General features: G+C 36.8%; 4 protein-coding genes across 5 annotated transcripts in view; 2 read left to right on the forward strand and 2 right to left on the reverse strand.

Moving 5' to 3' along the window:
- LOC130548551 (natural killer cell receptor 2B4-like) overlaps positions 1-4,265 on the forward strand; it is a 7,018-nt gene extending 2,753 nt beyond the window's left edge. Inside the window, exon 3 of the mRNA XM_057325389.1 lies at positions 4,144-4,265. Coding sequence (XP_057181372.1) covers positions 4,144-4,265 — 122 coding nt within the window. The remainder of the gene's footprint in view (positions 1-4,143) is intronic.
- Positions 3,405-27,500, reverse strand: part of LOC130549048 (natural killer cell receptor 2B4-like) — a 176,806-nt gene continuing 152,710 nt past the window's right edge. The window contains exons 2-5 of one of the 2 annotated variants that reach the window (XM_057326186.1): positions 5,608-5,937; positions 5,180-5,476; positions 4,767-4,859; positions 3,405-4,658 (exon numbers count right to left, since the gene is read on the reverse strand). In XM_057326186.1, the coding sequence (XP_057182169.1) occupies positions 4,480-4,658; positions 4,767-4,859; positions 5,180-5,476; positions 5,608-5,937 (899 nt within the window). In that variant the 3' untranslated portion in view covers positions 3,405-4,479. Of the gene's footprint in view, positions 4,659-4,766; positions 4,880-5,179; positions 5,477-5,607; positions 5,938-27,500 lie in introns of those variants that run through there. The other variant, XM_057326187.1, reaches the window with a different exon arrangement.
- The window catches only part of LOC130549052 (natural killer cell receptor 2B4-like), a 27,429-nt gene continuing 10,937 nt past the window's right edge, over positions 11,009-27,500 (forward strand). Inside the window, exons 1-3 of the mRNA XM_057326198.1 lie at positions 11,009-11,225; positions 11,373-11,696; positions 11,876-12,172. Of these exons, the coding sequence (XP_057182181.1) occupies positions 11,165-11,225; positions 11,373-11,696; positions 11,876-12,172 (682 nt within the window). The 5' untranslated portion in view covers positions 11,009-11,164. The remainder of the gene's footprint in view (positions 11,226-11,372; positions 11,697-11,875; positions 12,173-27,500) is intronic.
- The window catches only part of LOC130549066 (natural killer cell receptor 2B4-like), a 27,789-nt gene continuing 16,539 nt past the window's right edge, over positions 16,251-27,500 (reverse strand). The window contains exon 3 of the mRNA XM_057326219.1: positions 16,251-16,588. Within this exon, the coding sequence (XP_057182202.1) occupies positions 16,266-16,588 (323 nt within the window). The 3' untranslated portion in view covers positions 16,251-16,265. The remainder of the gene's footprint in view (positions 16,589-27,500) is intronic.

A 27,500-nucleotide genomic window follows, 5' to 3' on the forward strand; every position in this document is an offset into this window, starting at 1 on the left:
ATCAAATACTTATTTCACTGACTGAAATGCAAATCAATTTATAACCTTTATATAACATTTTTTTCCCCTGATTTTTTTTAATATTCTGTGTCTATCAGTTAAAATAAACCCACCATAAAAATTATAGACCCTTCATTTGTTTGTAAGTAGGCAAACTTACAAAATCAGCAGGGGATCAAATACTTATTTCCCTCACTGTATGTACATTTACACCTACAAAAATGAAGTTGATAAATGTTACTGCAGTACTCACTCAGCGAACAGCGATGACCAGCCGGGCATGAAACCCGGCTCTCTCGCAAACCACAAAACTGCCATCAGAATGAAGATAACCAAGATGTTGATCTCCTCTTCTGTGTATGTACACACTGATGATGATGATGACGATCACACAGAACATGAATAGAGCGAAAACAACTGATTTTATAATAAACCGCTGGGCAGGAGAATCTACAGTGAAGAGAAACAGAATAATCAGAATAATCAGCTCTTTTCAGTAACAGACTGTAGAACAGCATGAATTTCAACGAAATACAGTTTCAATATTCAAACTATGTTAAATATTAAAAGTTTATCATACACTTCACATCTATCACCAGCTACAGTACATCTCAGATCAACTTAATAAAGGATAGATTCTAATGTACCTTCAGACCATTACTGTAGAAAAACCTGTCATTTTATGGAATGTTCTGTAATTTTAAAAATACGGTCAAAAACCGTAAAATTACAGAAAAAGACCGCACATTTAAAAGAGAAAACAGGGGGAAGTGTAATTTTACAGGGAAAACCTGTTATTTTACCGTTTATTTCTGGTGCCCCAGCTGCATCCCAGCTGCCAGAAAATTTCAATTTTTTTAACAAGATTTCTGTTTTTACAGTTTATTTTTTAAATACAGTCAAAAACTATAAAATTACAGAACAAGACAACACATTAACAAGAAAAATGGAGAAAACTTCACTGTAAAACTTTGCTGTATGTTTGCAGCAGTATTGCCAGTAACTTACTGTAGATTTAATTACTTTCCTATTATACTGTTTTCAATTTGAGTTCAAATTTACTTTAACCTAAATTAAAACACTTTGACTTCTGAGATTCAAAATGAGCAAGAAGAGACTGCAGTAGCACAGCAACACTGCAAATAATGACATTCTTCCTATACGCATTTTTGTTTTGTTTTTTAGTAAAAATATTTGAAACTTCTTAAATTACGATACATACAACAACAAAAGTGACATAAGATATTTAATCTTGTTTAATTAAAAAAATGTAAGAATTAGGTGAGCTTATGTTTTAAAAAATAGTAAATTAAATCTACAGTAAGTTACAGGCAAACCTGCTGCAAAACTACAGTAAAGTTTTACAGTGTACTTCATATATATCCTACATATATAGTTTAGACATGAATGGCCGTGTGTTGAGTTATTTTGAGGGGACAGCTAATTTACTCTGTTATACAAGCTGTACACTCACTACTTTACACTGTAGCAAAGTGTCATTTCTTCAGTGCCGTCACATGAAAACATATAATGAAATATTTACACAAATGTGAGGGGTGTACTCACTTCTGTGAGATACTGTATCTGTTTCAGTTTAATGCAATCTTTTGTGTGATTCAGACAGAAATAAGAAATCATAAATCATCTACCCCAGAACTGCAGGTATTTAAGACACTGGGTGACGGTAAAGCACCAAATGTAGACAAAAAACCCCGAAAGGGTGTTCAGGAAGTGAAAGGATCTTGTATCAAACTTAATAGACATGAAACTTCAACAGAAGTAGTGATGGTGTCACCCTCCCTCTGAACACACACAAGATTAATGCCTGTTTTACAATAAACCGTCTTGTATTGATGTACACAAAGTCTCAGTCTGTTCAAAAGGTTCTGTTAACTGGTTTTGAAGAAACATTTTAGAAAAAAAGATCTGTTGAAATTAAAATGACATGCTATTTTCTTCCACTTACTGGTCTCATATACTCGTCTCTTTCTGTTTTCTTACAGGAATCTGAGATGACGGAGGTGCTTTACACATATTACAGCATTGCAACTAATTAAATTAAATTAAAATTGACTGAATTGAGCATTTAAAACAGTGATGTATTTGACTTTCCAATTACTATTAATAACATTTGTATGTTGTATAATTGAAGTGCAGTCGTGTGTTGTGTTATGTTGACCTCTAGTGGTGAGATGATGAAACTGACGTCTGACATCAGGAGACTGTGGGGTCACCTAATAAAACCTGTCCTGATTAAAAACTGTCATTCTGTGTTAATGCAATATCGCTCGAGTAGTCGTGTATGTAGTGTTCTTATATCTTCATGCAGATATACGAACTTAAGTTCTGTCCAGTTTTCAACCTGCCAACTTATATTTGTTTTTCCAGCTACAGAAATCCCCATGTAGCTCGTTCGTTGCAAAAACACAGGCACCATTCAAGGACGTGTTTTTCTGGTTTTGCCTTTATTATGTTAATTACATTTCAATGTTCTTATGTCATGATGTCATTTGAATATATCTGACTGGCAAACTACAAAGAGACAAAAAAAATCTGCGCACATGCACATTGTACAATAAAAACACTCTCAAAACTATTCGTAAAAAAACATTAGAAGTAAGTCTGCAACCCTATCCCAGAATGTTTTTGAACGGAGGGAGGGGTTCGAGCAGACCAATCGCAGCCCTAGATCTAAGCTACATACAACATCTTCTGCCTTCCACCAGCTGACGCAACACTTCCTCTAGCTTCTGATTTGCTGACATCTTTGCATAAGAAATGAGCCAGTGACTGATCCTGAATCAACTCTAAATCCAATGTTGGTACAAGTAGCGACGCTACTAACTTAACTACATTTTTCAGCAGCTTGGCGGTAGCTCAACTACTTTTTAAACAGTGTAGCTTTTCCTGTAGTTAATTACTTTTTTAAGAAAGTATCGGTGCAGCGCGACCAAAAGCTACATTCTGTTCTGCTTCAGAGCAGCGCTGCGTCACGTCTTCTTCTTCTTCTTCTTCTTCTTCTTCTTACTGTATGACAAACTGAAGTGGCTCATTATCGCCACCTGCTGCAGTAACTGTGTATTGCGGCTTTACGCTTCACTGAGAAGACATCGTAAGGGACGTACACGAGTGGGCAAATATTTAAAGTTCTAAACAACCATCATATTAATTATTAAATATGAATCTTATGTAATGAAAGATAATAAATAAACAATACAATGATAATGGTATTGTATTACATGTTTTAAACTTCTCTTCGAACTCAGTCCGGTCAACCACATCTCTCACAACATTCAAAAAACTACTTAAAACCCGTCTCTTCTGTGAACACTTGACAGACAAATGAACAAAAAAATCATAATTTTATTCCATTGAAAAAAGTAAAATGTGTCTTTGCATGTGTAGGAGGCAAGGGATAATGGAGGATAAGCTGTAAAATGTATGTTCAGATGTGGTTTTCAGCAGAAAAAATAAAAAAACCCAATCTGTACTGCCGACTATACTTCTATGCGCTTGGTTTTTCTTAGCACTACGTATAGCAGCATGACTAATATTTCCTAAAAATCCATATTTGATCACATATTCTGAATATGCCCCATGTGTGCGGTGGAAAGAGGTTTGGCTACATTCAGTGCTGCTTTTAAATACATTTCATAAACATTCACGCTTGTATTATTTAATCACATTTATATGTGTGTGTGTGTCAGTGGTGTGGTGGTGTGTGAGCTCTGAGGAGGAGGGAAAACTGTGAATCTGCACACACACACACACACACACACACACGCACACACACACGCACACGCACACGCACACGCACACGCACGCGCACACGCGCACGCACGCGCGCGCGCGCACGCACGCACGCACACACACACACACACGCACGCACCAGAAAGATCTCTAGCGACCCTTTACCTTATCTGTCACGTTAAATAGTTTGTAGACAAACTTCAAAAATGTGGCAGAATATGTCTTGTCTGTTGTCCTGTGTTTATTCTTGTGCCATTTTTATGGTACGTGATGTGTTGAATAATCTGATTATTTTGAAGAATATTTTAGCTCATTTGTTGTTCTCCCAGCCCCTGACATAAAACTTTATCTACAAAAGTGGTATTTGGTTGTGTTTCGTGTTTGGTGATGCAGATGAAGTGAAGTCAGTGTCAGTGATGGAGGGACATTCTGTTACTCTACACACTGATACTGAATCTGAGGTGTGTGCCACATTTCAAGAGCATATCAAGGACCAAAATGCCCTGAAACATTGAAAAACGTAAATAATTGTAAGGGAAACAACAGGGCTTTGCACCACGCTGCTTGAGCCCTAATAATTCAACCCAGTGGAAAAGTGTGGGGCTGATATTTGATTTATGTACAGAACACAGTGAAACACAGAACTTAACAGAGAGAGTCTGCACAACCAAAGCAGAACACAAACACGGACTGTCTCTGGATGGATGTCTCCCTGTTTTTTCCACAGTTTCAGTCTGTTGTCATCTGCGTGTAGATTTCCGGCCTTTTCTTCTTATGCTTGGCATAAAACATGTTTAATGATGCTGCTGGTCTATTCAGAAACCTCACGGCTTCTCCATCAGAGGTGCTGCTGGAGTCTATACTGGCCTCTTCATCTGTCTGAGGAACTTCTGATGTTTGTACGAGACCTGCTGAAACATAAAGTGACATTATATGAAGTCTCATTAGCAGCGATGTCACAATTGTGAGGTAAAGTTTTAGTTTGCTATATACTGTAAACTGAAGGTAAGACTTGCCTTTATGACACTTTCTTTTGTGTATGTAGACACTAATGATGATGATGATCACAAGAGCAACTGGTATTATAATGACCCACATGGGAGGAGAGTCTACAAGAGTAAAGAGAAATCTAGTAAAACTTTAATAACATCTGATGCAGGAATGTAAATTTAGTCAATTTATAACTGCACTTAAGAATATAATGTCAATAATAATAGTTTTTATGATTTCTCATAGTTTACAACCTTACAATGTTCATGATTGAAACTAACAAATATGTTCAAAACAACACCGACACACTGAATCCTGTGAAGCTGCTTGATGTGCAGAATATGATGTGACGCTATATAGACATGACACACATTCAAAGACCTCACACCAGTCAACAGAATATATCACAACACACAACACAAACACACATGTGACTCACCTGCAGACGTGTGACAGAGTTGAGTGATGTGTAGATGTTGTGTGTGGTTTGTGATGGGATTGTTGACCACACATCTGTATGTGTTTGTGTCCTGATATTCCACCTCCAGAGGTAGAGAGAGTCTGATGTTGAGATCAGACACACTAATGCTGGACAATAAACTCTTTCCTTTGTACCAGGAGACGCTCACATCATGTGACACATTCACCACTGAACACAACACACAACAACATGATGATGAAGATGATGAAGAACATTGAGAAGAGTCTCTAGTGATGATGGGAACAGGCAGACGAGCTGGAAAATAAAAAACATTTAGGGAATAAAGATGGTGTTTATATGTATATATAATTGTTTATATTTACAGAGTATATTGAATACTGAAGGGGTGGATTCCTTAGGTCAGCATTCTTCACTGTAATACTCACCATATACAGTAACATTGAACCTCTTGTTTGAGACTGTATTGTTTCTCCTGATCTTCAGTGTGTAACGTCCAGAGTGATGAGATGTGATGTGTGTGATGATGAGATCTCCAGTCTGATTGTCCATCTTCAGTCTGTCTCTGAAAATCTCAGTCTCATTATTATTATAATATGTGGGATTAATATTGAGTGATCTCTTGATTCTGGCGATGAGGATGTTTTTAAACCTCCAGTACATCTCATCATCTGTGTGTAGTTCAGTAACATCAGTGTGTAGAGTCACATTTTCTCCCTCCATCACTGACACTGACTTCACTTCATCACCAAACACACCTGAACAACACAAACACACACACACCTGAACAACACACAACAATACTGTTTTCAAGATGACTACACATCATTAACACGTTAATAAAGAGCTTTTCTTAACAACACACTTTTGTGAATTTAACTGAATATTATTGTTTTAGACTGGAAGGGCAGAATGGAGGAACGGGAGTCAGGACTCATCCTTGGCTTGCTCAAAGCACTACTGAGCGCACACTGCACTGGACCACCGGCACCAACCTGAATCATATGTTTTACTCACACTAAACTCATAGTAAACCTTTATTCATTGTCCTAAAACACGACTGTTATTTCCACATCAACTCAGACAAACAATTGAAAACGGCGAGGAACTGTTTACTGACAAAATGAAGAATCTCCGTTTTCAGGACACTAAAAAATGATGAATTGAATAAAGTTAAAATGTAATATAAATGAATAGCATTTATAGTGTGTATAGAGATGTCAGTCATACGTCTGATTTCAATGTTTAAACCTCAGCCATTTCTAATGCACAGTAGGTGAATGATAAACTTGAGAGAAATATGATGATAGATGATGGCGCTGTAGGTAAACACTTAAATATTGCATAAAATTACATCCATTGCAGATCTAGGACATTTGAATATTCATATATTCTTATTCTGTGACATCTTATTGACATTATGTGATGGTTTTTCTTAAGTTTGGTACATTTGAAGACTTTGGTCTTGGTTCTTCTACTTGTGAGTTCTTTAGCACTTTAAATGCACACAAGAGGACCAATCAGCAAGAACTTTCTTTGATCCTTTTTCAAATGAAGTTCTTAAAATGTTTTAAATTTGACAATATTAAGCCTTGAAGGTCAAACAGTCAGCAATTGAATTGATGGGGTCTCAATACAACACTGAACATTAGCATTTCAAAACTGCTTGAAACCACGTTTAAAATGCCAATGTCTGTGAGCTCAATATCATGTGTATTACAATACTGGAGTTACGTTATTAGACAACCAAATTTTCTTTTTAACATCTGTTATGACCTTGAGAAAGTGTATGGATCTGAATTGTGTTGTTGTTTGTATTTTGCTCTCTCTCTGTTCTGGTGAGAAGACATTATTGTGTTCCAGGTGGGCGTGGTCTCCTTTGATGATGATTGATCCATGATTGGTCTGGATATGCACCTAGCACGGATAGAAGGACCGCCCCAAACATTCCTCCATTGCCTTGGTGCCATTGTGCTATAGGTGTCTTCGAGCTTCGTGTAACTCTAGTTAATTTTGGGATTCGCTTTTGTTCTAAAAGTCTGATTCGTGAGATTGTTCATACTTCCAACACTCATACATTACACCAGTTTGTCCCAGAGAGTTATTCGTGTTAAAGCTTTAGAGTGTTTTTATTACATTAACTTGAATCCAGAATCATTTGTATAAGAGCATCACTTGTGTTATGATTTGGATTTTAAGATTGTTGAATATACACTCATTAACTTTGTAAATATTTATTACTTAAATTATTATACATATTTTTGCCAAACTTAAGGGAGGTAGGGGGTCAGACGCCATTTTGTTTATATGCCTTTTTCACTTTGTTTATGATTAAGGGAGATGGTTAAGTTGATTTGTAATTTTGTTTTCTTCCTTTCATTCTGAAAAGGTTATTTAGGTTGTAAAAGAAGATCGTTTTGTTTATTGTTTTGGCCTTGTCTGCCCCTGAAGAGATTCCCTGTATCAAATAAAATTATTTATTTGGCAAAAACTCTCTGTGTCAACAAAGAACCTTTTTTCTGTTAAGACTTGCCACTAGAGGCTGTAACGCACCTAAAGTAAATATTTGATGTATCAATACAGTACAATGACGTCAACTGGGAGGTTTCTAGTGTTAGAAAAACATGCTGCACCCTTACCGAAAAACAAACTCACCGGATAAACCTGCTTGACAGGTGAGACATGGTTCTGAAAACTAAAGGACTGTCTTTATACTGCTGGACATCTACTGAAGAAATTGTGAAAGCAAATAAGTGTATAAAATGTAGAAAAAGGCAAACTTTTCTATTTGAAGAAAATAAACTCTTTTTTCAAATAGACTCTGCTTAAACTCTGCTTAAACCCATTTTTTTATTTATTTAAAACGGTTTACATCTCGAGCTCAATATCATGTGTGTATTATAATACTGGAGTTTACATTAAAAACCTAATTTTCTTTTTAACCACCTAAAGCAAATGTATTTTAAGTATCAACACAATGACGTCAACTTCAGTGTTAGAAAAAACATGCCCCACCCTTACTGAGGACGTTCTAGAAAAGCAGAACAGTCTTGTGCTGGAAGCCCGTGAAAGCAAATAAGTGTATAAAATGTAAGAAAAAGGCTAACTTTTCTATTTGAAGAGTCATAGAACTCATTTGCAAACACAAAGATCTTGAATCTAAAGATTTAACGTTAAATGGGAATATAATGGATTGAAGAATTCGACTTACCATATACAATAAAGGCAAGACGGGCAAACCAAATGTAGATATCCATCAGAAATGGTCAAAATGGTTCCTGTTGAAACGAGGCTGTTGTGCTGGAGATGAAGATCTGCGACTGAAGAGCTACTGCCGCTGAAGTTATATGGGAGAACCGGTGTTCCTCAGGTACGCTAGAGATCCCGGTGTTTTACGGCGGAGACGGACGAGTTTGAATGCTCAAATTTTTGTCAAATGTCTTTTGAGTTTAACTTGACATGTTCTGTTGTGATAATTAAACAATAGACCCAACTATCTACTTCAAGTAATACAGACTTTCAAAGTATATTTGGAATATTGTGAAGTTACTTTTTGTCGATTCTAAAATTGTTAGAAGTTTGTTCAAGTTAATGTAGCTTATTTTTGGACTTTATTGACAACGTTTGTCCTTAAAAAACAAGAAATGCAAGGGACAAATTACACCAGACATTTTGTTATAAGACAGAATAAACTAAAATCTCAGAAGTAGAAATCTCTTTGTGCTTGATTCAAAGAAATTGTATCAATGTGGAAAATCAGCTCTTACTGCCAATAAATCAGTAAGTAAAACTGTGTACTTCCACAATCAGTGTTTCAACTCGAATACAGATGACAGCAAATGTAACATTTATGTCAGAGGAGTAACATATGGTACTAGCCATTTTATCAAGGATTTCATGCAGTACATAAAATATTATATTTGTACTTTTATAGCACTGTAGTTTATGGTATGCCACAATTATATCGTTATTCTGTATTGTGTACATTATTAAAAAAAGAGCTCACTACACCGACAGCCCAATGTGTGTTTTACTGTATATTATGAAATACTGACACTGAACGTTACCAACAAGTGTATATAATTATATGTCATCTGTCGTACTGTTATGTTTAAACACGTTTCTTGTGTAAGTTGTGTATAGAAAAGTTGATTGTAAATGATTGTAATTATCTGTACCCAAGTTTTTCACCTATACTGTGGCACTTGTGTATATGGTTGAGTGACAATAAAAGGGATCTGATTTTAACCTGTATCAGTGGTGCCTCTTTGATGGGGTGTTGTGACATATAGAAGCTCTGGCCGAAGGGCCATTGGTCAGGTGAAAGTGGAGATGTCTGAATCCATGAAGAAAAAAACAAAGGTTGCGGACGAGGCAACCAACTACAGTGATTACTTACACTAACTCTTAGTTAAAGTTAGCTCACGTTTTGTAACGCAGTGTTAGACGTGACGTGAATAAATTGAAAATGGAATGACTGTAAATCCTTTTGCACCTTTACTCGACCAGCTGATGGGCAGTGTAAACAACATCAGGGTACTTGCTTTTGGCACAAATTCTACTTTCTGGGTTTTCTTTCTCAGACGGGACTCTAGATTCATAACTCAGGCCTTACTCGTCAACGATTAATGCATTTTACTGCGCAACAACTATTCATTATTTAAGCAAACGAAAGAAATCACCCGCTATTAACTGGCGGACAATGGCAAGTAGCCTTGCCTCCAATGGGGCATTCCCCTAAGTGTGTAAAGTCTTCTGAGTTTCTTAATGTCTATATACAGATAGGCTAGATGAAAAGTGTGCCATATATAATGAGTATATTAACAATAAAACCATCATTAAAATTAAAATTTTGATCATGGGTCCAAACACTATTTCAGAGGCAAACGACACAAAAGTGCTAATATAAGCATGTGAAGACAGCATTAGTACCATTAGAATATTACAAGTACATTAAACGAGCACGTTTCATAAATAGTTTCCGGATTGAAATGGGAATTATGGCAAGAGCACGTGAAGGCAGCATAAGGTGCGTCCCAATGTGAAGGCTGCGCACTTCGAAGGCATCATACGTCATCAAGGCTGTCTTTTATTTCAGTTAAACATTATAAAACTAACATCGATTTCTCTTAAGACGTGAGCATTGCAGTTTTATTCGTACTCTGAAATGTAATGGTTGCTTATCTGAAGTAAAACCTTAAATTATAAACCACGTATGTGGCTTTCGAAGTGCGCAGCCTTCACACGTTGCGTCACGTGTGGTGCTGATGGTCAGACGGTGATCAGTTTTTTCAGTATTCATGTCTGATATTTTCTAAGCCTGGATACTGTAGTGCACACCGTGAATAAAAGTTTAGCTTTTTTACTCTGATATAAATAAACAGTGCTCATACACGGCTGTTCTGAGCTTGGACGCGGAAACGGAGATCCTTACGTCACGACGTAACAAGCGGATGGCGCCCTCTCTGTGGTAGACGTTAATTCACTGACCTCTAGTGGTGAGATGAGAAAACTGCAGGTGATTACAATGATATACCTCGTGAGATCGGATCATTCTAGCTGGCTTGAAGTGCTTACAGGGGATCTTTTCACATAGATTTGTCTGTTTGTCAGACGCCGTTGTATTGAAGTTGTTACAATCGGTTATTTGGAAGAATTTACTTAAGACACTCTAAGCCATAGGCTATGCAAATATTGCTAATATTAATTAAAGCGTTATAGAAGATGAGTAATATTAACATATTCTATTGACAAGTCCTGCTTTTAAAAGCGTGTTAGAGACTCATTTATTATTGTAAATGTATTGTAAGGCTCTACGTCGGATGCGTACTTGTGTAGTGGTGAGATCATGCTGTGCATTCACCCAAACCCCACATGCACACGGAAACCCACACACACCTGCCGCAAGCTCTCTGGTAGTGACTTTAGTTTGTTAAAACCCTTTGTCACTTAATCATTGTTTGCAGACTAGATCAAAGCATCACAATGTGGCAGAATTTAACGTGTTTTATAGGCATTCTGTGTTTATTCTTGTGGCACTTGGACGGTAAGTAATATTTTGATATTTTGCACAGTAGCTACATTGCCTCTGCTTAAACTCAGATGGCATTTCTCATACACATTTGGAACATTTTAGCTCACTGGGATATGTGTTTTCAGCACTTTCTATAATGTGTGTGTTTGTGTTGTTCAGGTGTGTTTGGTGTTGAAGTGAAGTCAGTGTCAGTGATGGAGGGACATTCTGTTACTCTACACACTCATCTCACTCACATACAGACACATGATCTAATTCTGTGGATGTTTGGTGTTCAGAGTCCAGATGAGATTATAGCTGAAATCAACAGAGAAGCCAATAAAACATCATTTATTAATGAGAGATTGAAGAATCATGTAGAGATAGATGCTCAGACTGGATCTCTCATCATCACAAACATCACAACTCAACACACTGGACTTTATACAGCTGAGATCAGCAGAAATACCGTCCGCTTTAAATATTACAATGTTACTGTCTATGGTAAGAGGAGAAATATACTAATCACGTTGTTATGTTAATAATTATTGTAGTATTAAAATGCAAAAAAGTGACAAGAGAACCCAAGGTGTGATATTGTTTTCTATCGTGATCAGACAAACTCAATAATCATGATTTGTTGTTAGTTCACTGCGATTCTTGACTCTCAGATGTATTTTCAGCTCGTCTGTCTGTTCCCATCATCACTAGAGACTCTTCTCAATGTTCTTCATCATCTTCATCATCATGTTGTTGTGTGTTGTGTTCAGTGGTGAATGTGTCACATGATGTGAGCGTCTCCTGGTACAAAGGAAAGAGTTTATTGTCCAGCATCAGTGTGTCTGATCTCAACATCAGACTCTCTCTACCTCTGGAGGTGGAATATCAGGACACAAACACATACAGATGTGTGGTCAACAATCCCATCACAAACCACACACAACATCTACACATCACTCAACTCTGTCACACGTCTGAAGGTGAGTCACATGTATGTTTTGCTTCAGTTTTGTTATTCGGTTATAAAAGTTGAAAGATAAAGTTCTCTTTCATTTATCCTTCAGGTGGTGTCCACAGTTGTGGTTTTACTGAAGCTATGATCCGATTGGTCGTCTCTGCTGTGGTGGGTGTGGCTACTGTTGCTGTTCTGATTAATGACATCAGATCCTGATGAGAATCACCTCTGATGAATTAGATATTCTACAACAAAAAATTCATAATAATGTTCCTGATTCCTGTGTTTCGTGCAAAGCTGCTGTAAACCAATGTAAAAAGCGCTGTATAAATAATTTGAGAAATTTCCTTGAATCATTTCTTAAACTGGTGTCTTTGTTAAAACTTGATCTTTTGTCATTTAAAAAAGTAATAAAAGCTTTGCGCAAGGTTTCTCAATATAGACTTTTGATTTCTTGCCTCAGTCGTCTTTTGTAAGACAGCCTTTTAGTAAAGACTCTTATATATCACCATCATCAGGAAGTGATGCTTTAGTCAGTCTCACCCTTCACCATCAATCTGAACACGAGGTGATGAAGAACAAACACCACCGAACATTCAGAAGCTATAAAAACGGTTGTTTAAAGACATACACACATACACGTGATTGTGAAGACACTTGTTTATTGTGGGCTCATCTGTCCAGGGGACGACCAGCTTGCCTGTTAATGTGTGTTTGTGGTTGGCTTGCATGCATGTGAACTTTTCTGTAAGTTTCTTCTGTTTCACTCACTATCTATATATAAACCTCACTCAAAACATAAATAAAACAGGGAAATTCATCAGTTATATTCAGCTCATAGCAATAGAAAGGTCACAATCGCTACAAGGTGTTAATTGTGATTATTCCTGAACTAGATTAAATTAAAATTGATTGAGGAAAACTGATATATGAAATCAATATTCACTCAAACGATTCTCACCACATGCCGTACTATCAACATTAATCGTATAGCTTTATACTTTCACTGTTTGTCAACTATTACATATTACAGCATTGCAACTATTTAAATTAAATTACATTAAAATCAAATTGACTGAATTGAGCATTTAAAACAGTGATGTATTTTACTTTCCATTTATTAATAACATTTCTATCATGAAACCCACATAAGTACGTGTATAATTGAAATGCAGTCGTGTGTTGTGTTATTGTGACCTCTAGTGGTGAGATGATGACACTGATGAAGGCCTACACCTGTAATAATAGAGTATACAACTTTATTTATATTAATCCTTAAATCTTTTTTTTCTGTTTTTAATGCATTGGAATACTGTAAAGTATGTGTTATGAATTAATACTTGAAAAGGAGAGTCAAAGTGATAAGAATAAATGCTCGTTTTAACTGGAGAGGAGCTTGTGAGTTTCGACAGTAGTATGTTTTTAATCTACAATGACCTCTTAGATGGTAAAATATAAAAAAGATCATTTTACTGACATCATGACATTCTATCGCCGTGTATTAGTGACATCTGGTGTTCATCTGAGGAAACTGCAGGAAGGTCGATTTTACATCTGAAAACCACAACTCTCCTCCTCCTGTTCACTTCAGTCTAGATATAACAATACGTTTCCATAAGTGCTTTGAAACGACATTAAAGCAACAGTGGTGTTTGGATTATTTGTAGTACTTTTTAATAGGCTACTTTAGAGATTATTTCACAACCTCGGTATATTGACTTTATTTCTATATATGTTTCTGTATGTTTAGTTGAACACTTTTTACAGTAGTGCAAGAACACAAAAACACATAAAATCACAAAAATAAATCATTAAAACACTCACATAGGCTATTACACATGCTTCAAAAAATCGTTTGAAGATCGCAATAAAGGATTTTAAAATCCTTTAAAAAAGGAATTTGCTTTGATCTTAATTTAAAAAAATGTTTTCCAGCTCATCTGTCTGTTCCTTTCATCAGCAGAGACTCTTCTCAATGCTTTTCTTTCCTTCAGTTGTTTGTCACAGTTGTGGTTTTACTGAAGCTGTGATCCGATTGGTCCTCTCTGCTGTGGTGGGTGTGGCTACTGTTGCTGTTCTAGTTTATGACGTCAGATCCAGACGAGAATCACCATCAACCAGACTCTAAATGAATCTCTACAATCTTCACAACAATAATGAACGTCTATCAAAAATCTATAAGTTATCAATTATATTTTAAGAGAGTATGAGGTAGGTGTACAGTTACAGTATATGTGTATCGTAATATAATGTTGCACTTTATATTAATTTTGTGAATAAATGTGACACAGATGAGTGAGTCAAAGTGAAACTGCTGTGGTCTCATCACACGTGTGGTCTCATCTGTTCAGTGGACAAACAACACGTCTATTACAGTTTTTGCCCATTGTTTGAACACTATAGACACATGCTTAGACCAAAGAAACTTGAAGCTTTTGTCACTATACCTTAAACACAGTGTAACCGTACCTTAAACAAAAGTGCTGCTTTGCACTTTAGCTGCAATTCTGCAACACACTTGCTTCTGCACACTACACACTATTTCACACATAAGACACTTCGTTCATAAATGAAATCTCATGGGTACCATTGGGAAAACACATCTATTCAAAATACAAAACACATTGGGTGATTGAAAACACTTAGACACACACCTGAAAAATCTTACTTACAAAACTGAACAAGTACTATGGGAGGCAAATCCTGCCAAATTTAAATAAATAAATTAAACGATGAAAATGAAAATGAAAACCAGATTAGCAATTTCATTATACACAACTGCATGCACAATATGTGCCAAAATGAAAAATAAAATGAAATTATTTTATTTTCATTTTCATTTTTACACTGACAATGCGTTGTCCTTGTCAAATTGAAAAAGAAAATACAATTGGTGATTTGACATTTCATTTTCACTAAAATCTCGAGGCAAGACTGCCAATATGAAAATGAAAAGGCAAATGTAAAAATAAATTGTAAAAACATTTTTTACAAAGGTTTTATTAATGTTCACGCAATAATACTGACACAATTCAAATTAAAATGTAAACTTTGATTTTCATTTATTTTATTTTCTCTTTTATTTCATTTTCGTTTTCATTTTCTTTTTCTTGTTCAGGTCATGCAAATTACATGTTAATTAGTGGGTGTGGACGAGCGCTGCATTACTGGGAACGCCCACAAAAACGTCATATCCGTTTATTCGAACGAACGTGTGTAGACCTTGTCAGGCGCTTGGCCTTAGCGCTTTGTAATGATGACGATGACTGTGCCTGGTGCAATACCGAAAATTGTTGTGTGGTGTCTGCATCTCTGATAAGTTAACAGACGAACAAACTAAAGCATTGGAGAGCCCTATCTCTAGCGTGCCCTGAAACATGCCGGAGCGCGATTGTCCCCCCTCCGCCGCTGACCTGCCTCACACTGTACATTACCATCCGCACCCGAGCACGCTATCATCATTACACTGTGACTGCTTTTAAGAAAACATAAACAAAGCGATCTTTCTCAGCACAATAGAATCCATCGTAATGTTCGGTTTGAGGTTGATAAGGTGTGTTTAACCTCAGACCAATTCGCTTATGGTATCACAAGAGCGGCTCATATGTGTTTAAATCAGCCCCGCGTACTTCATTCATTATGATTATGAGCCAATCGTTATACGAAGGCTGCACTATGTTATGAATGCATGTTTTAAATGATGCGCCTGTTTAAATTCCTTGAAGTTCAGCTGTCATACCAAAAAACATCTAATAAAATCAAAGTTTACATTTTAATTTGAATTGTGTCAGTATTATTGCGTGAACATTAATAAAACCTTTGTAAAAAATGTTTTTACAATTTATTTTTCACATTTGCCTTTCATTTTCAAATTGGCAGTCTTGCCTCGAGATTTTAGTGAAAATGAAATGTCAAATCACCAATTGTATTTTCTTTTTCAATTTGACAGGGACAACGCATTGTCAGTGTAAAAATGAAAATAAAATAATTTCATTTTATTTTTCATTTTGGCACATATTGTGCACGCAGTTGTGTATAATGAAATTGCTAATCTGGTTTTCATTTTCATCGTTTAATTTATTTATTTAAATTTGGCAGGATTTGCCTCTCAGATCAACTTAATAAAGGATAGATTCTAATGTACCTTCAGACGTGTGACAGAGTTGAGTGATGTGTAGATGTTGTGTGTGGTTTGTGATGGGATTGTTGACCACACATCTGTATGTGTTTGTGTCCTGATATTCCACCTCCAGAGGTAGAGAGAGTCTGATGTTGAGATCAGACACACTGATGCTGGACAATAAACTCTTTCCTTTGTACCAGGAGACGCTCACATCATGTGACACATTCACCACTGAACACAACACACAACAACATGATGATGAAGATGATGAAGAACATTGAGAAGAGACTCTGGAGATGACAGGAACAGGCAGACGAGCTGAAAAATAAAGTGTAAAATTAAAATAAATTGATAACTAACCAATTTTGGCATCATTAAACCCCTAAACCACAGACCTCACTACCACAGAAGCAGACACAGAGGACAATGTCACACCTTTGGTTCTCTCTTTATATCACATCACAATTCATATCAGTGGTGCTTGCGAAGAAACTATTGTTCTCTTGCATACTTTTTCTGGACAAAACTCTTGTTGTAATGGTCACGGTCATACTGGACACAGCGCTCTAGCAATTGTAGCAACCAGAAAAACATCGATAAAAATGTTTTTACATATCATGAATTCTGATGTATTCAAGGGTTTTAAAGAACGACATTAAGGCCAAGAACCACCCGTGCATGATCCCATTTATACGTCATTTGCTAAGTTAAATCTGTTATTGATGTCTACATTGTAATTCTCCGTTCATTTTAAATATTGATCAACACAACTTCCAGCCAATCAGAATCAAGTATTCAAACAGACCATGGTATAATAACATTTCATCCGCTGAAAAGGTCACGTTGTCTTCTACTGGTCACACTTTGCCGTGTGATAACAATTTCATTTCAGAGTTCACCAGACTTGACCTTTAGAATACAGCAAAAAAAGCGAAGCTGAAGGTACGTCTGGTCTCGTGTAGCCACACCCTCATACTGTTCAGCCAGCGGTCAGCTAAGAGTAATAGACATGTCTGACCCCCCTGTGCTTCACTTCTGTCTCTTCCGTTCCAGCAGGCTTCACTTCACTTCTTCAGGAAATTCACCACATCTAGTTTTATGATTATTATTTCAGATTTAATACTACAATGATTAAGACAAATAAAACTGATTATAATATTCCTCAGCTCACCATACACAGTAACATTGAAGTGTTTGTTTTCAACAGTATTTCTGATGATCTCTAGTTGGTAAAGTCCAGTGTGTTGAGTTGTGATGTTTGTGATGATGAGAGATCCAGTCTGAGCATCTATCTCTACATGATTCTTCAATCTCTCATTAATAAATGATGTTATATTGTCTTCTCTGTTGATTTCAGCTATAATCTCATCTGGACTCTGAACACCAAACATCCACTCCATCACATCATGTGTGTGTAGTTCAGTATGAGTGTGTAGAGTAACAGAATGTCCCTCCATCACTGACACTGACTTCACTTCATCACCAAACACACCTGAACAACACAAACACACCTGAACAACACAAACACAAACACATCTGAACAACACAAACACACCTGAACAACACAAACACACCTGAACAACACAAACACACACATTATAGAAAGTGCTGAAAACACATATCCCAGTGAGCTAAAATGTTCCAAATGTGTATGAGAAATGCCATCTGAGTTTAAGCAGAGGCAATGTAGCTACTGTGCAAAATATCAAAATATTACTTACCGTCCAAGTGCCACAAGAATAAACACAGAATGCCTATAAAACACGTTAAATTCTGCCACATTGTGAAGCTTTGATCTAGTCTGCAAACAATGATTAAGTGACAAAGGGTTTTAACAAACTAAAGTCACTACCAGAGAGCTTGCGGCAGGTGTGTGTGGGTTTCCGTGTGCATGTGGGGTTTGGGTGAATGCACAGCATGATCTCACCACTACACAAGTACGCATCCGACGTAGAGCCTTACAATACATTTACAATAATAAATGAGTCTCTAACACGCTTTTAAAAGCAGGACTTGTCAATAGAAAATGTTAATATTACTCATCTTCTATAACGCTTTAATTAATATTAGCAATATTTGCATAGCCTATGGCTTAGAGTGTCTTAAGTAAATTCTTCCAAATAACCGATTGTAACAACTTCAATACAACGGCGTCTGACAAACAGACAAATCTATGTGAAAAGATCCCCTGTAAGCACTTCAAGCCAGCTAGAATGATCCGATCTCACGAGGTATATCATTGTAATCACCTGCAGTTTTCTCATCTCACCACTAGAGGTCAGTGAATTAACGTCTACCACAGAGAGGGCGCCATCCGCTTGTTACGTCGTGACGTAAGGATCACCGTTTCCGCGTCCAAGCTCAGAACAGCCGTGTATGAGCACTGTTTATTTATATCAGAGTAAAAAAGCTAAACTTTTATTCACGGTGTGCACTACAGTATCCAGGCTTAGAAAATATCAGACATGAATACTGAAAAAACTGATCACCGTCTGACCATCAGCACCACACGTGACGCAACGTGTGAAGGCTGCGCACTTCGAAAGCCACATACGTGGTTTATAATTTAAGGTTTTACTTCAGATAAGCAACCATTACATTTCAGAGTACGAATAAAACTGCAATGCTCACGTCTTAAGAGAAATCGATGTTAGTTTTATAATGTTTAACTGAAATAAAAGACAGCCTTGATGACGTATGATGCCTTCGAAGTGCGCAGCCTTCACATTGGGACGCACCTTATGCTGCCTTCACGTGCTCTTGCCATAATTCCCATTTCAATCCGGAAACTATTTATGAAACGGTGCTCGTTTAATGTACTTGTAATATTCTAATGGTACTAATGCTGTCTTCACATGCTTATATTAGCACTTTTGTGTCGTTTGCCTCTGAAATAGTGTTTGGACCCATGATCAAAATTTTAATTTTAATGATGGTTTTATTGTTAATATACTCATTATATATGGCACACTTATCATCTAGCCTATCTGTATATAGACATTAAGAAACTCAGAAGACTTTACACACTTAGGGGAATGCCCCATTGGAGGCAAGGCTACTTGCCATTGTCCGCCAGTTAATAGCGGGTGATTTCTTTCGTTTGCTTAAATAATGAATAGTTGTTGCGCAGTAAAATGCATTAATCGTTGACGAGTAAGGCCTGAGTTATGAATCTAGAGTCCCGTCTGAGAAAGAAAACCCAGAAAGAAGAATTTGTGCCAAAAGCAAGTACCCTGATGTTGTTTACACTGCCCATCAGCTGGTCGAGTAAAGGTGCAAAAGGATATACAGTCATTCCATTTTCAATTTATTCACGTCACGTCTAACACTGCGTTACAAAACGTGAGCTAACTTTAACTAAGAGTTAGTGTAAGTAATCACTGTAGTTGGTTGCCTCGTCCGCAACCTTTGTTTTTTTCTTCATGGATTCAGACATCTCCACTTTCACCTGACCAATGGCCCTTCGGCCAGAGCTTCTATATGACACAACACCCCATCAAAGAGGCACCACTGATACAGGTTAAAATCAGATCCCTTTAATTGTCACTCAACCATATACACAAGTGCCACAGTATAGGTGAAAAACTTGGGTACAGATAATTACAATCATTTACAATCAACTTTTCTATACACAACTTACACAAGAAACGTGTTTAAACATAACAGTACGACAGATGACATATAATTATATACACTTGTTGGTAACGTTCAGTGTCAGTATTTCATAATATACAGTAAAACACACATTGGGCTGTCGGTGTAGTGAGCTCTTTTTTTAATAATGTACACAATACAGAATAACGATATAATTGTGGCATACCATAAACTACAGTGCTATAAAAGTACAAATATAATATTTTATGTACTGCATGAAATCCTTGATAAAATGGCTAGTACCATATGTTACTCCTCTGACATAAATGTTACATTTGCTGTCATCTGTATTCGAGTTGAAACACAGATTGAGGAAGTACACAGTTTTACTTACTGATTTATTGGCAGTAAGAGCTGATTTTCCACATTGATACAATTTCTTTGAATCAAGCACAAAGAGATTTCTACTTCTGAGAATTTAGTTTATTCTGTCTTATAACAAAATGTCTGGTGTAATTTGTCCCTTGCATTTCTTGTTTTTTAAGGACAAACGTTGTCAATAAAGTCCAAAAATAAGCTACATTAACTTGAACAAACTTCTAACAATTTTAGAATCGACAAAAAGTAACTTCACAATATTCCAAATATACTTTGAAAGTCTGTATTACTTGAAGAAGATAGTTGGGTCTATTGTTTAATTATCACAACAGAACATGTCAAGTTAAACTCAAAAGACATTTGACAAAAATTTGAGCATTCAAACTCGTCCGTCTCCGCCGTAAAACACCGGGATCTCTAGCGTACCTGAGGAACACCGGTTCTCCCATATAACTTCAGCGGCAGTAGCTCTTCAGTCGCAGATCTTCATCTCCAGCACAACAGCCTCGTTTCAACAGGAACCATTTTGACCATTTCTGATGGATATCTACATTTGGTTTGCCCGTCTTGCCTTTATTGTATATGGTAAGTCGAATTCTTCAATCCATTATATTCCCATTTAACGTTAAATCTTTAGATTCAAGATCTTTGTGTTTGCAAATGAGTTCTATGACTCTTCAAATAGAAAAGTTAGCCTTTTTCTTACATTTTATACACTTATTTGCTTTCACGGGCTTCCAGCACAAGACTGTTCTGCTTTTCTAGAACGTCCTCAGTAAGGGTGGGGCATGTTTTTTCTAACACTGAAGTTGACGTCATTGTGTTGATACTTAAAATACATTTGCTTTAGGTGGTTAAAAAGAAAATTAGGATTTTAATGTAAACTCCAGTATTATAATACACACATGATATTGAGCTCGAGATGTAAACCGTTTTAAATAAATAAAAAAATGGGTTTAAGCAGAGTTTAAGCAGAGTCTATTTGAAAAAAGAGTTTATTTTCTTCAAATAGAAAAGTTTGCCTTTTTCTACATTTTATACACTTATTTGCTTTCACAATTTCTTCAGTAGATGTCCAGCAGTATAAAGACAGTCCTTTAGTTTTCAGAACCATGTCTCACCTGTCAAGCAGGTTTATCCGGTGAGTTTGTTTTTCGGTAAGGGTGCAGCATGTTTTTCTAACACTAGAAACCTCCCAGTTGACGTCATTGTACTGTACTGATACATCAAATATTTACTTTAGGTGCGTTACAGCCTCTAGAGGCAAGTCTTAACAGAAAAAAGGTTCTTTGTTGACACAGAGAGTTTTTGCCAAATAAATAATTTTATTTGATACAGGGAATCTCTTCAGGGGCAGACAAGGCCAAAACAATAAACAAAACGATCTTCTTTTACAACCTAAATAACCTTTTCAGAATGAAAGGAAGAAAACAAAATTACAAATCAACTTAACCATCTCCCTTAATCATAAACAAAGTGAAAAAGGCATATAAACAAAATGGCGTCTGACCCCCTACCTCCCTTAAGTTTGGCAAAAATATGTAAAATAATTTAAGTAATAAATATTTACAAAGTTAAAGAGTGTAAATTCAACAATCTTAAAATCCAAATCATAACACAAGTGATGCTCTTATACAAATGATTCTGGATTCAAGTTAATGTAATAAAAACACTCTAAAGCTTTAACACGAATAACTCTCTGGGACAAACTGGTGTAATGTATGAGTGTTGGAAGTATGAACAATCTCACGAATCAGACTTTTAGAACAAAAGCGAATCCCAAAATTAACTAGAGTTACACGAAGCTCGAAGACACCTATAGCACAATGGCACCAAGGCAATGGAGGAATGTTTGGGGCGGTCCTTCTATCCGTGCTAGGTGCATATCCAGACCAATCATGGATCAATCATCATCAAAGGAGACCACGCCCACCTGGAACACAATAATGTCTTCTCACCAGAACAGAGAGAGAGCAAAATACAAACAACAACACAATTCAGATCCATACACTTTCTCAAGGTCATAACAGAAGTTAAAAAGAAAATTTGGTTGTCTAATAACGTAACTCCAGTATTGTAATACACATGATATTGAGCTCACAGACATTGGCATTTTAAACGTGGTTTCAAGCAGTTTTGAAATGCTAATGATCAGTGTTGTATTGAGACCCCATCAATTCAATTGCTGACTGTTTGACCTTCAAGGCTTAATATTGTCAAATTTAAAACATTTTAAGAACTTCATTTGAAAAAGGATCAAAGAAAGTTCATGCTGATTGGTCCTCTTGTGTGCATTTAAAGTGCTAAAGAACTCACAAGTAGAAGAACCAAGACCAAAGTCTTCAAATGTACCAAACTTAAGAAAAACCATCACATAATGTCAATAAGATGTCACAGAATAAGAATATATGAATATTCAAATGTCCTAGATCTGCAATGGATGTAATTTTATGCAATATTTAAGTGTTTACCTTACAGCGCCATCATCTATCATCATATTTCTCTCAAGTTTATCATTCACCTACTGTGCATTAGAAATGGCTGAGGTTTAAACATTGAAATCAGACGTATGACTGACATCTCTATACACACTATAAATGCTATTCATTTATATTACATTTTAACTTTATTCAATTCATCATTTTTTAGTGTCCTGAAAACGGAGATTCTTCATTTTGTCAGTAAACAGTTCCTCGCAGTTTTCAATTGTTTGTCTGAGATGATGTGGAAATAACAGTCGTGTTTTAGGACAATGAATAAAGGTTTACTATGAGTTTAGTGAGAGTAAAACATATGATTCAGGTTGGTGCCGGTGGTCCAGTGCAGTGTGCGCTCAGTAGTGCTTTGAGCAAGCCAAGGATGAGTCCTGACTCCCGTTCCTCCATTCTGCCCTTCCAGTCTAAAACAATAATATTCAGTTAAATTCACAAAAGTGTGTTGTTAAGAAAAGCTCTTTATTAACGTGTTAATGATGTGTAGTCATCTTGAAAACAGTATTGTTGTGTGTTGTTCAGGTGTGTGTGTGTTTGTGTTGTTCAGGTGTGTTTGGTGATGAAGTGAAGTCAGTGTCAGTGATGGAGGGAGAAAATGTGACTCTACACACTGATGTTACTGAACTACACACAGATGATTAATAACAATGCAATCAGAAGTGAAACCCGCTGAACAAACTAACTACAGCGCCCTTAAGGAGAAAATGCAATTATTTTATACCGTAGATCAAGATGAGCTGTCTAAAATTATTAGATCATCTAAATCAACAACATGCATACTAGACCCTATACCTACAAATCTACTGAAAGAGATGCTCCCAGAAATTATAGATCCTCTTCTTGGTATTATTAACTCATCTCTGACATTAGGACATGTGCCTAAAGCATATAAGGTGGCTGTTATAAGGCCCCTTGTCAAAAAACCCCAACTCGACCCTAGAGAACTAAGGAACTACAGGCCTATATCGAATCTACCTATTCATATCTAAAATTCTGGAAAAAGTAGTTTCAACTCAATTATGCTCCTTCCTCCAAAGGAATGACATCAATGAAGAATTCCAGTCTGGATTTAGAGCATGTCACAGTACAGAGACTGCTTTGATCAGAGTTACAAATGATCTGCTATTGGCGTCTGACCGAGGTTGTATCTCGTTATTGGTGCTGCTAGACCTTAGTGCTGCATTCGATACCATTGACCACAGCACACTCCTACATAGACTCGAAAATTATGTCGGCATTAAGGGAATAGCTTTGAAATGGTTTAAATCTTATTTATCCGACCGTTTTCAATTTGTAGCAATAAACAATGAGGTGTCACGCAAATCGCAAGTCCAGTACGGTGTACCACAGGGCTCAGTCTTAGGGCCTCTGCTCTTCGCATTATACATGCTACCTCTAGGAGATATAATAAAGCGACACGGAGTTAGCTTTCACTGTTATGCTGATGATACTCAACTTTATATTTCCTCGAAGCCTCATGAAACACAGCAGTTCCATCGAATAATGGAATGCATAGTCGATATAAAAAACTGGATGAGTAACAACTTTTTATTACTGAACTCGGACAAAACGGAAGTGTTACTTATTGGACCGAAAACTGCTATAAGTAACAACCAAGAATACTGTTTAACTATTGACGGATGTTCCATAAAACCCTCGTCGTCAGCAAAGAATCTTGGCGTTCTATTCGATAGTAATCTGTCATTTGAGAGCCACGTCGCCAACACCTGTAAAATTGCGTTTTTCCATTTAAGAATATATCTAAACTACGTCATATGCTGTCAATGTCAGATGCAGAGAAGTTAATTCATGCATTCATGACATCAAGACTAGATTACTGTAATGCACTGTTAGGTGGTTGCCCTGCAGGCTTATTACAAAAACTCCAATTGGTCCAAAACGCGGCAGCTCGAGTTCTTACACGTACAAAAAAGTATGAACATATTAGCCCGGTTCTGTCAACCTTGCACTGGTTACCTATAAAGCATCGCGTTAACTTTAAAATCTTGCTTATTACCTTATAAAGCCTTACATGGTTTAGCTCCTCAGTACTTGAATGAACTCCTTTTGTATTACAGTCCTTCACGTGCATTACGCTCTCAGGCGTCCTGTCAGTTGGTAATACCTAGAATTTCAAAATCAAGTGCAGGTGGTAGATCCTTTTCCTATCTAGCGCCTAAACTTTGGAATAGTCTTCCCTGCACTGTCCGGGAGGCAGACACACTCTGTCAGTTTAAATCTAGACTAAAGACGCATCTTTTTAATCTTGCATACACTACTCTTCCATAATATAAATCTTCTGAGGGTTTAGGCTGCATTAGTTAGATCAACCGGAACCAAAAACACACCTGATGTACTTGTTGCTATCAAAGAGTACAGAACAGTACTCTACTCTCAGCCAGTCTTGTCTCATTGTTCCAAGGTTACCACAGCGAGCAGGATGCAGTTCATGGCCTGACCTGATGGTAGAGCGGAGAATGGGAAGTGGGGACCTGACAAGAGCTGAGATGATAGAGCTGGATAAAGAAGGACGCGGTCTCTTGACATGTCTTCACCACAAAACTTCAAATGCTATTAGATTATTAATGATAATCTTAAACTACTAATTTATTTTATTATTAAGTTTATTTATTTTATTTAGCCTTGTTGTGCAAGTTCTCTGGAGCTTGTGCAGAGGCAGCAGCTTTTGCCAGAGGGGAACTGGAATCCCCTGGTTGGGCCTGGGTTCTCCTGAGGTTTTTTTTCTCGATTAGAGTTTTGGGTTCCTCGCCACCGTTTGCATACTGTTTTTGCACTATCTGCCTGACCGGGGGGGCTGCTTTAGAATCTTTAAAGTTTTACTTAATTAATATTGCATATAGGAATTTATAGTCTGTTATATTTGACCTGTGCTTCTCTCTCCTTTATCCTAAATGTGTGCTCTCACTGAGCGTGTGTGTGTGTGCGTACTTGTCTGTGTACGTACGTGTGTGTGTGTGTGTGTGTGGTGCTCTGTGTCTGTGTGTGTTGGTGTGTGTGCGTGTTGTGTGTGTGGAGTGTTTTGTGTGTGGGTGTGTCTGTCTTCTGTGTTTTCAACCTTTTCTTGTTTTTGCAGGTACAACTTTGATTGTTTTGCTTGTAGTCAATGTGTCTCATGTACAGCTGCTTTGTAACAATGAAAATTGTAAAAGCGCTATATAAATAAAGTTGAGTTGAGATTGAGTTGAGTATCTCAAAATAAACAAGAGACTAAACATATTCAGAAAGCATGTTAATCCATCATATNCTGTAGCTGGTGATAGATGTGAAGTGTACAAACTTTCTCAATATTTAACAGTTCAAATCAAGTCCTACAGCTGAAATAAATAACCACTAACCCTGTCCTAAGCCAGAAGACTAGTGTAATGTGTGTGTCACGACTGGATCCTTTGTTTAAATATGAGTTTTTATTATGTTATCGTGTTTTTATTGTGTTAGTTAGCTGTATTTTTTTTAGTTATTATGGCTTTGTTACGTCCCCTGTTGGTTAAAGGTATGATAGAGACGTTCATCATAAAACACAACCTCTTCATCTTGTCTCTGGAGAGAACTGTGGTTGCATGAATTAAGGACAGACAAACTAGATATCTGAAAACTGGTGGTTGGCTTTATTGACAATGGGAAAAATGTAATACAAAAGGGGAACACAATAAATACTTATTTACAACAAAAACAAAGAAAAGAATTAGAATAGTAACTTGAAATGAGCCACAGAGAGGAGGAAAACTGAGCGGTGTTAAACAAACGAAAGTAACAAAACCAAAACTCAATAACTAATCCCCACCCTCTAAACTATCTACAAACAAAACCAAGAAATAAAAGTAGGAACAAAAACACCTTCAGCGTTACACGCCATAACTGAACTATACTAAGTAAAGAAAAAACAAAACATACAGAGTTGCACACGCTCCTTCCCTAATGTGCTTAACATTGGTACTCCTGCGTGTGTGTGTGTGTGTGCGTGCGTGCGTGTGTGTGTGTGTTTGATGTGTCACGTGACCTACTTCCCTTTCGTAACTCTCTGGACTGGTGAAGTATTTCATCAGGTAAGTTTTTCTCTGGAACCACCACCAAGACTCTACAAAGATCAAAACCACCGAGAGACATTCAAACTCCTCAAGCCTTCCTTCTCATTCCCCGGAGACGCCTTATATCTGGAACCCCAGGTGCTGATTGGTCAATCAACAGGTCCGTCATGAGGAACAACCAATCACAGAACCTGAAAAGAAAAACCACCAACACAAGAGAGAGAAAACAAAACTTGGTGACGTAACAGCTTAAACACGCTTGCCTTCTGCTCATGACATCATCTCTGATGGGTGAGAAATGTTTTAACCTTTGATGTGTGACACTTCTGAGACTCTTTCAAACATCTGTAATGTTGAATTCACTGTTTAATTTGATCAGTAAATGAGGAATGAGAAGAACAAATAAAGAAGTACAAGAGGAACAGAAGAAACCTTTCACCAGAACACAACATGCACACAAACACTAACAGACGAGCAGTTTGACTCCTACAACACCACATGTATTTGCTCACACACTATACTTCATGTTGTTAGTTTAAACTTTAATGCAGAACTTAAGGACAACTGAAATCACTTCATGAGGCTTTAATAACTTTAGACTCATGAACACAGAAAACAGATCAACAACCGTTTAAAATATTGTTGAAGACATAGCTAAAGATCATTCTTGTATTTATAGTATCTGTGATCATCAGTGATTGTTATTCTTATTTACATCTG

This window comes from Triplophysa rosa, linkage group LG25 (assembly GCF_024868665.1).
Source record: "Triplophysa rosa linkage group LG25, Trosa_1v2, whole genome shotgun sequence".
Classification (NCBI taxonomy): Eukaryota; Metazoa; Chordata; class Actinopteri; order Cypriniformes; family Nemacheilidae; genus Triplophysa; species Triplophysa rosa.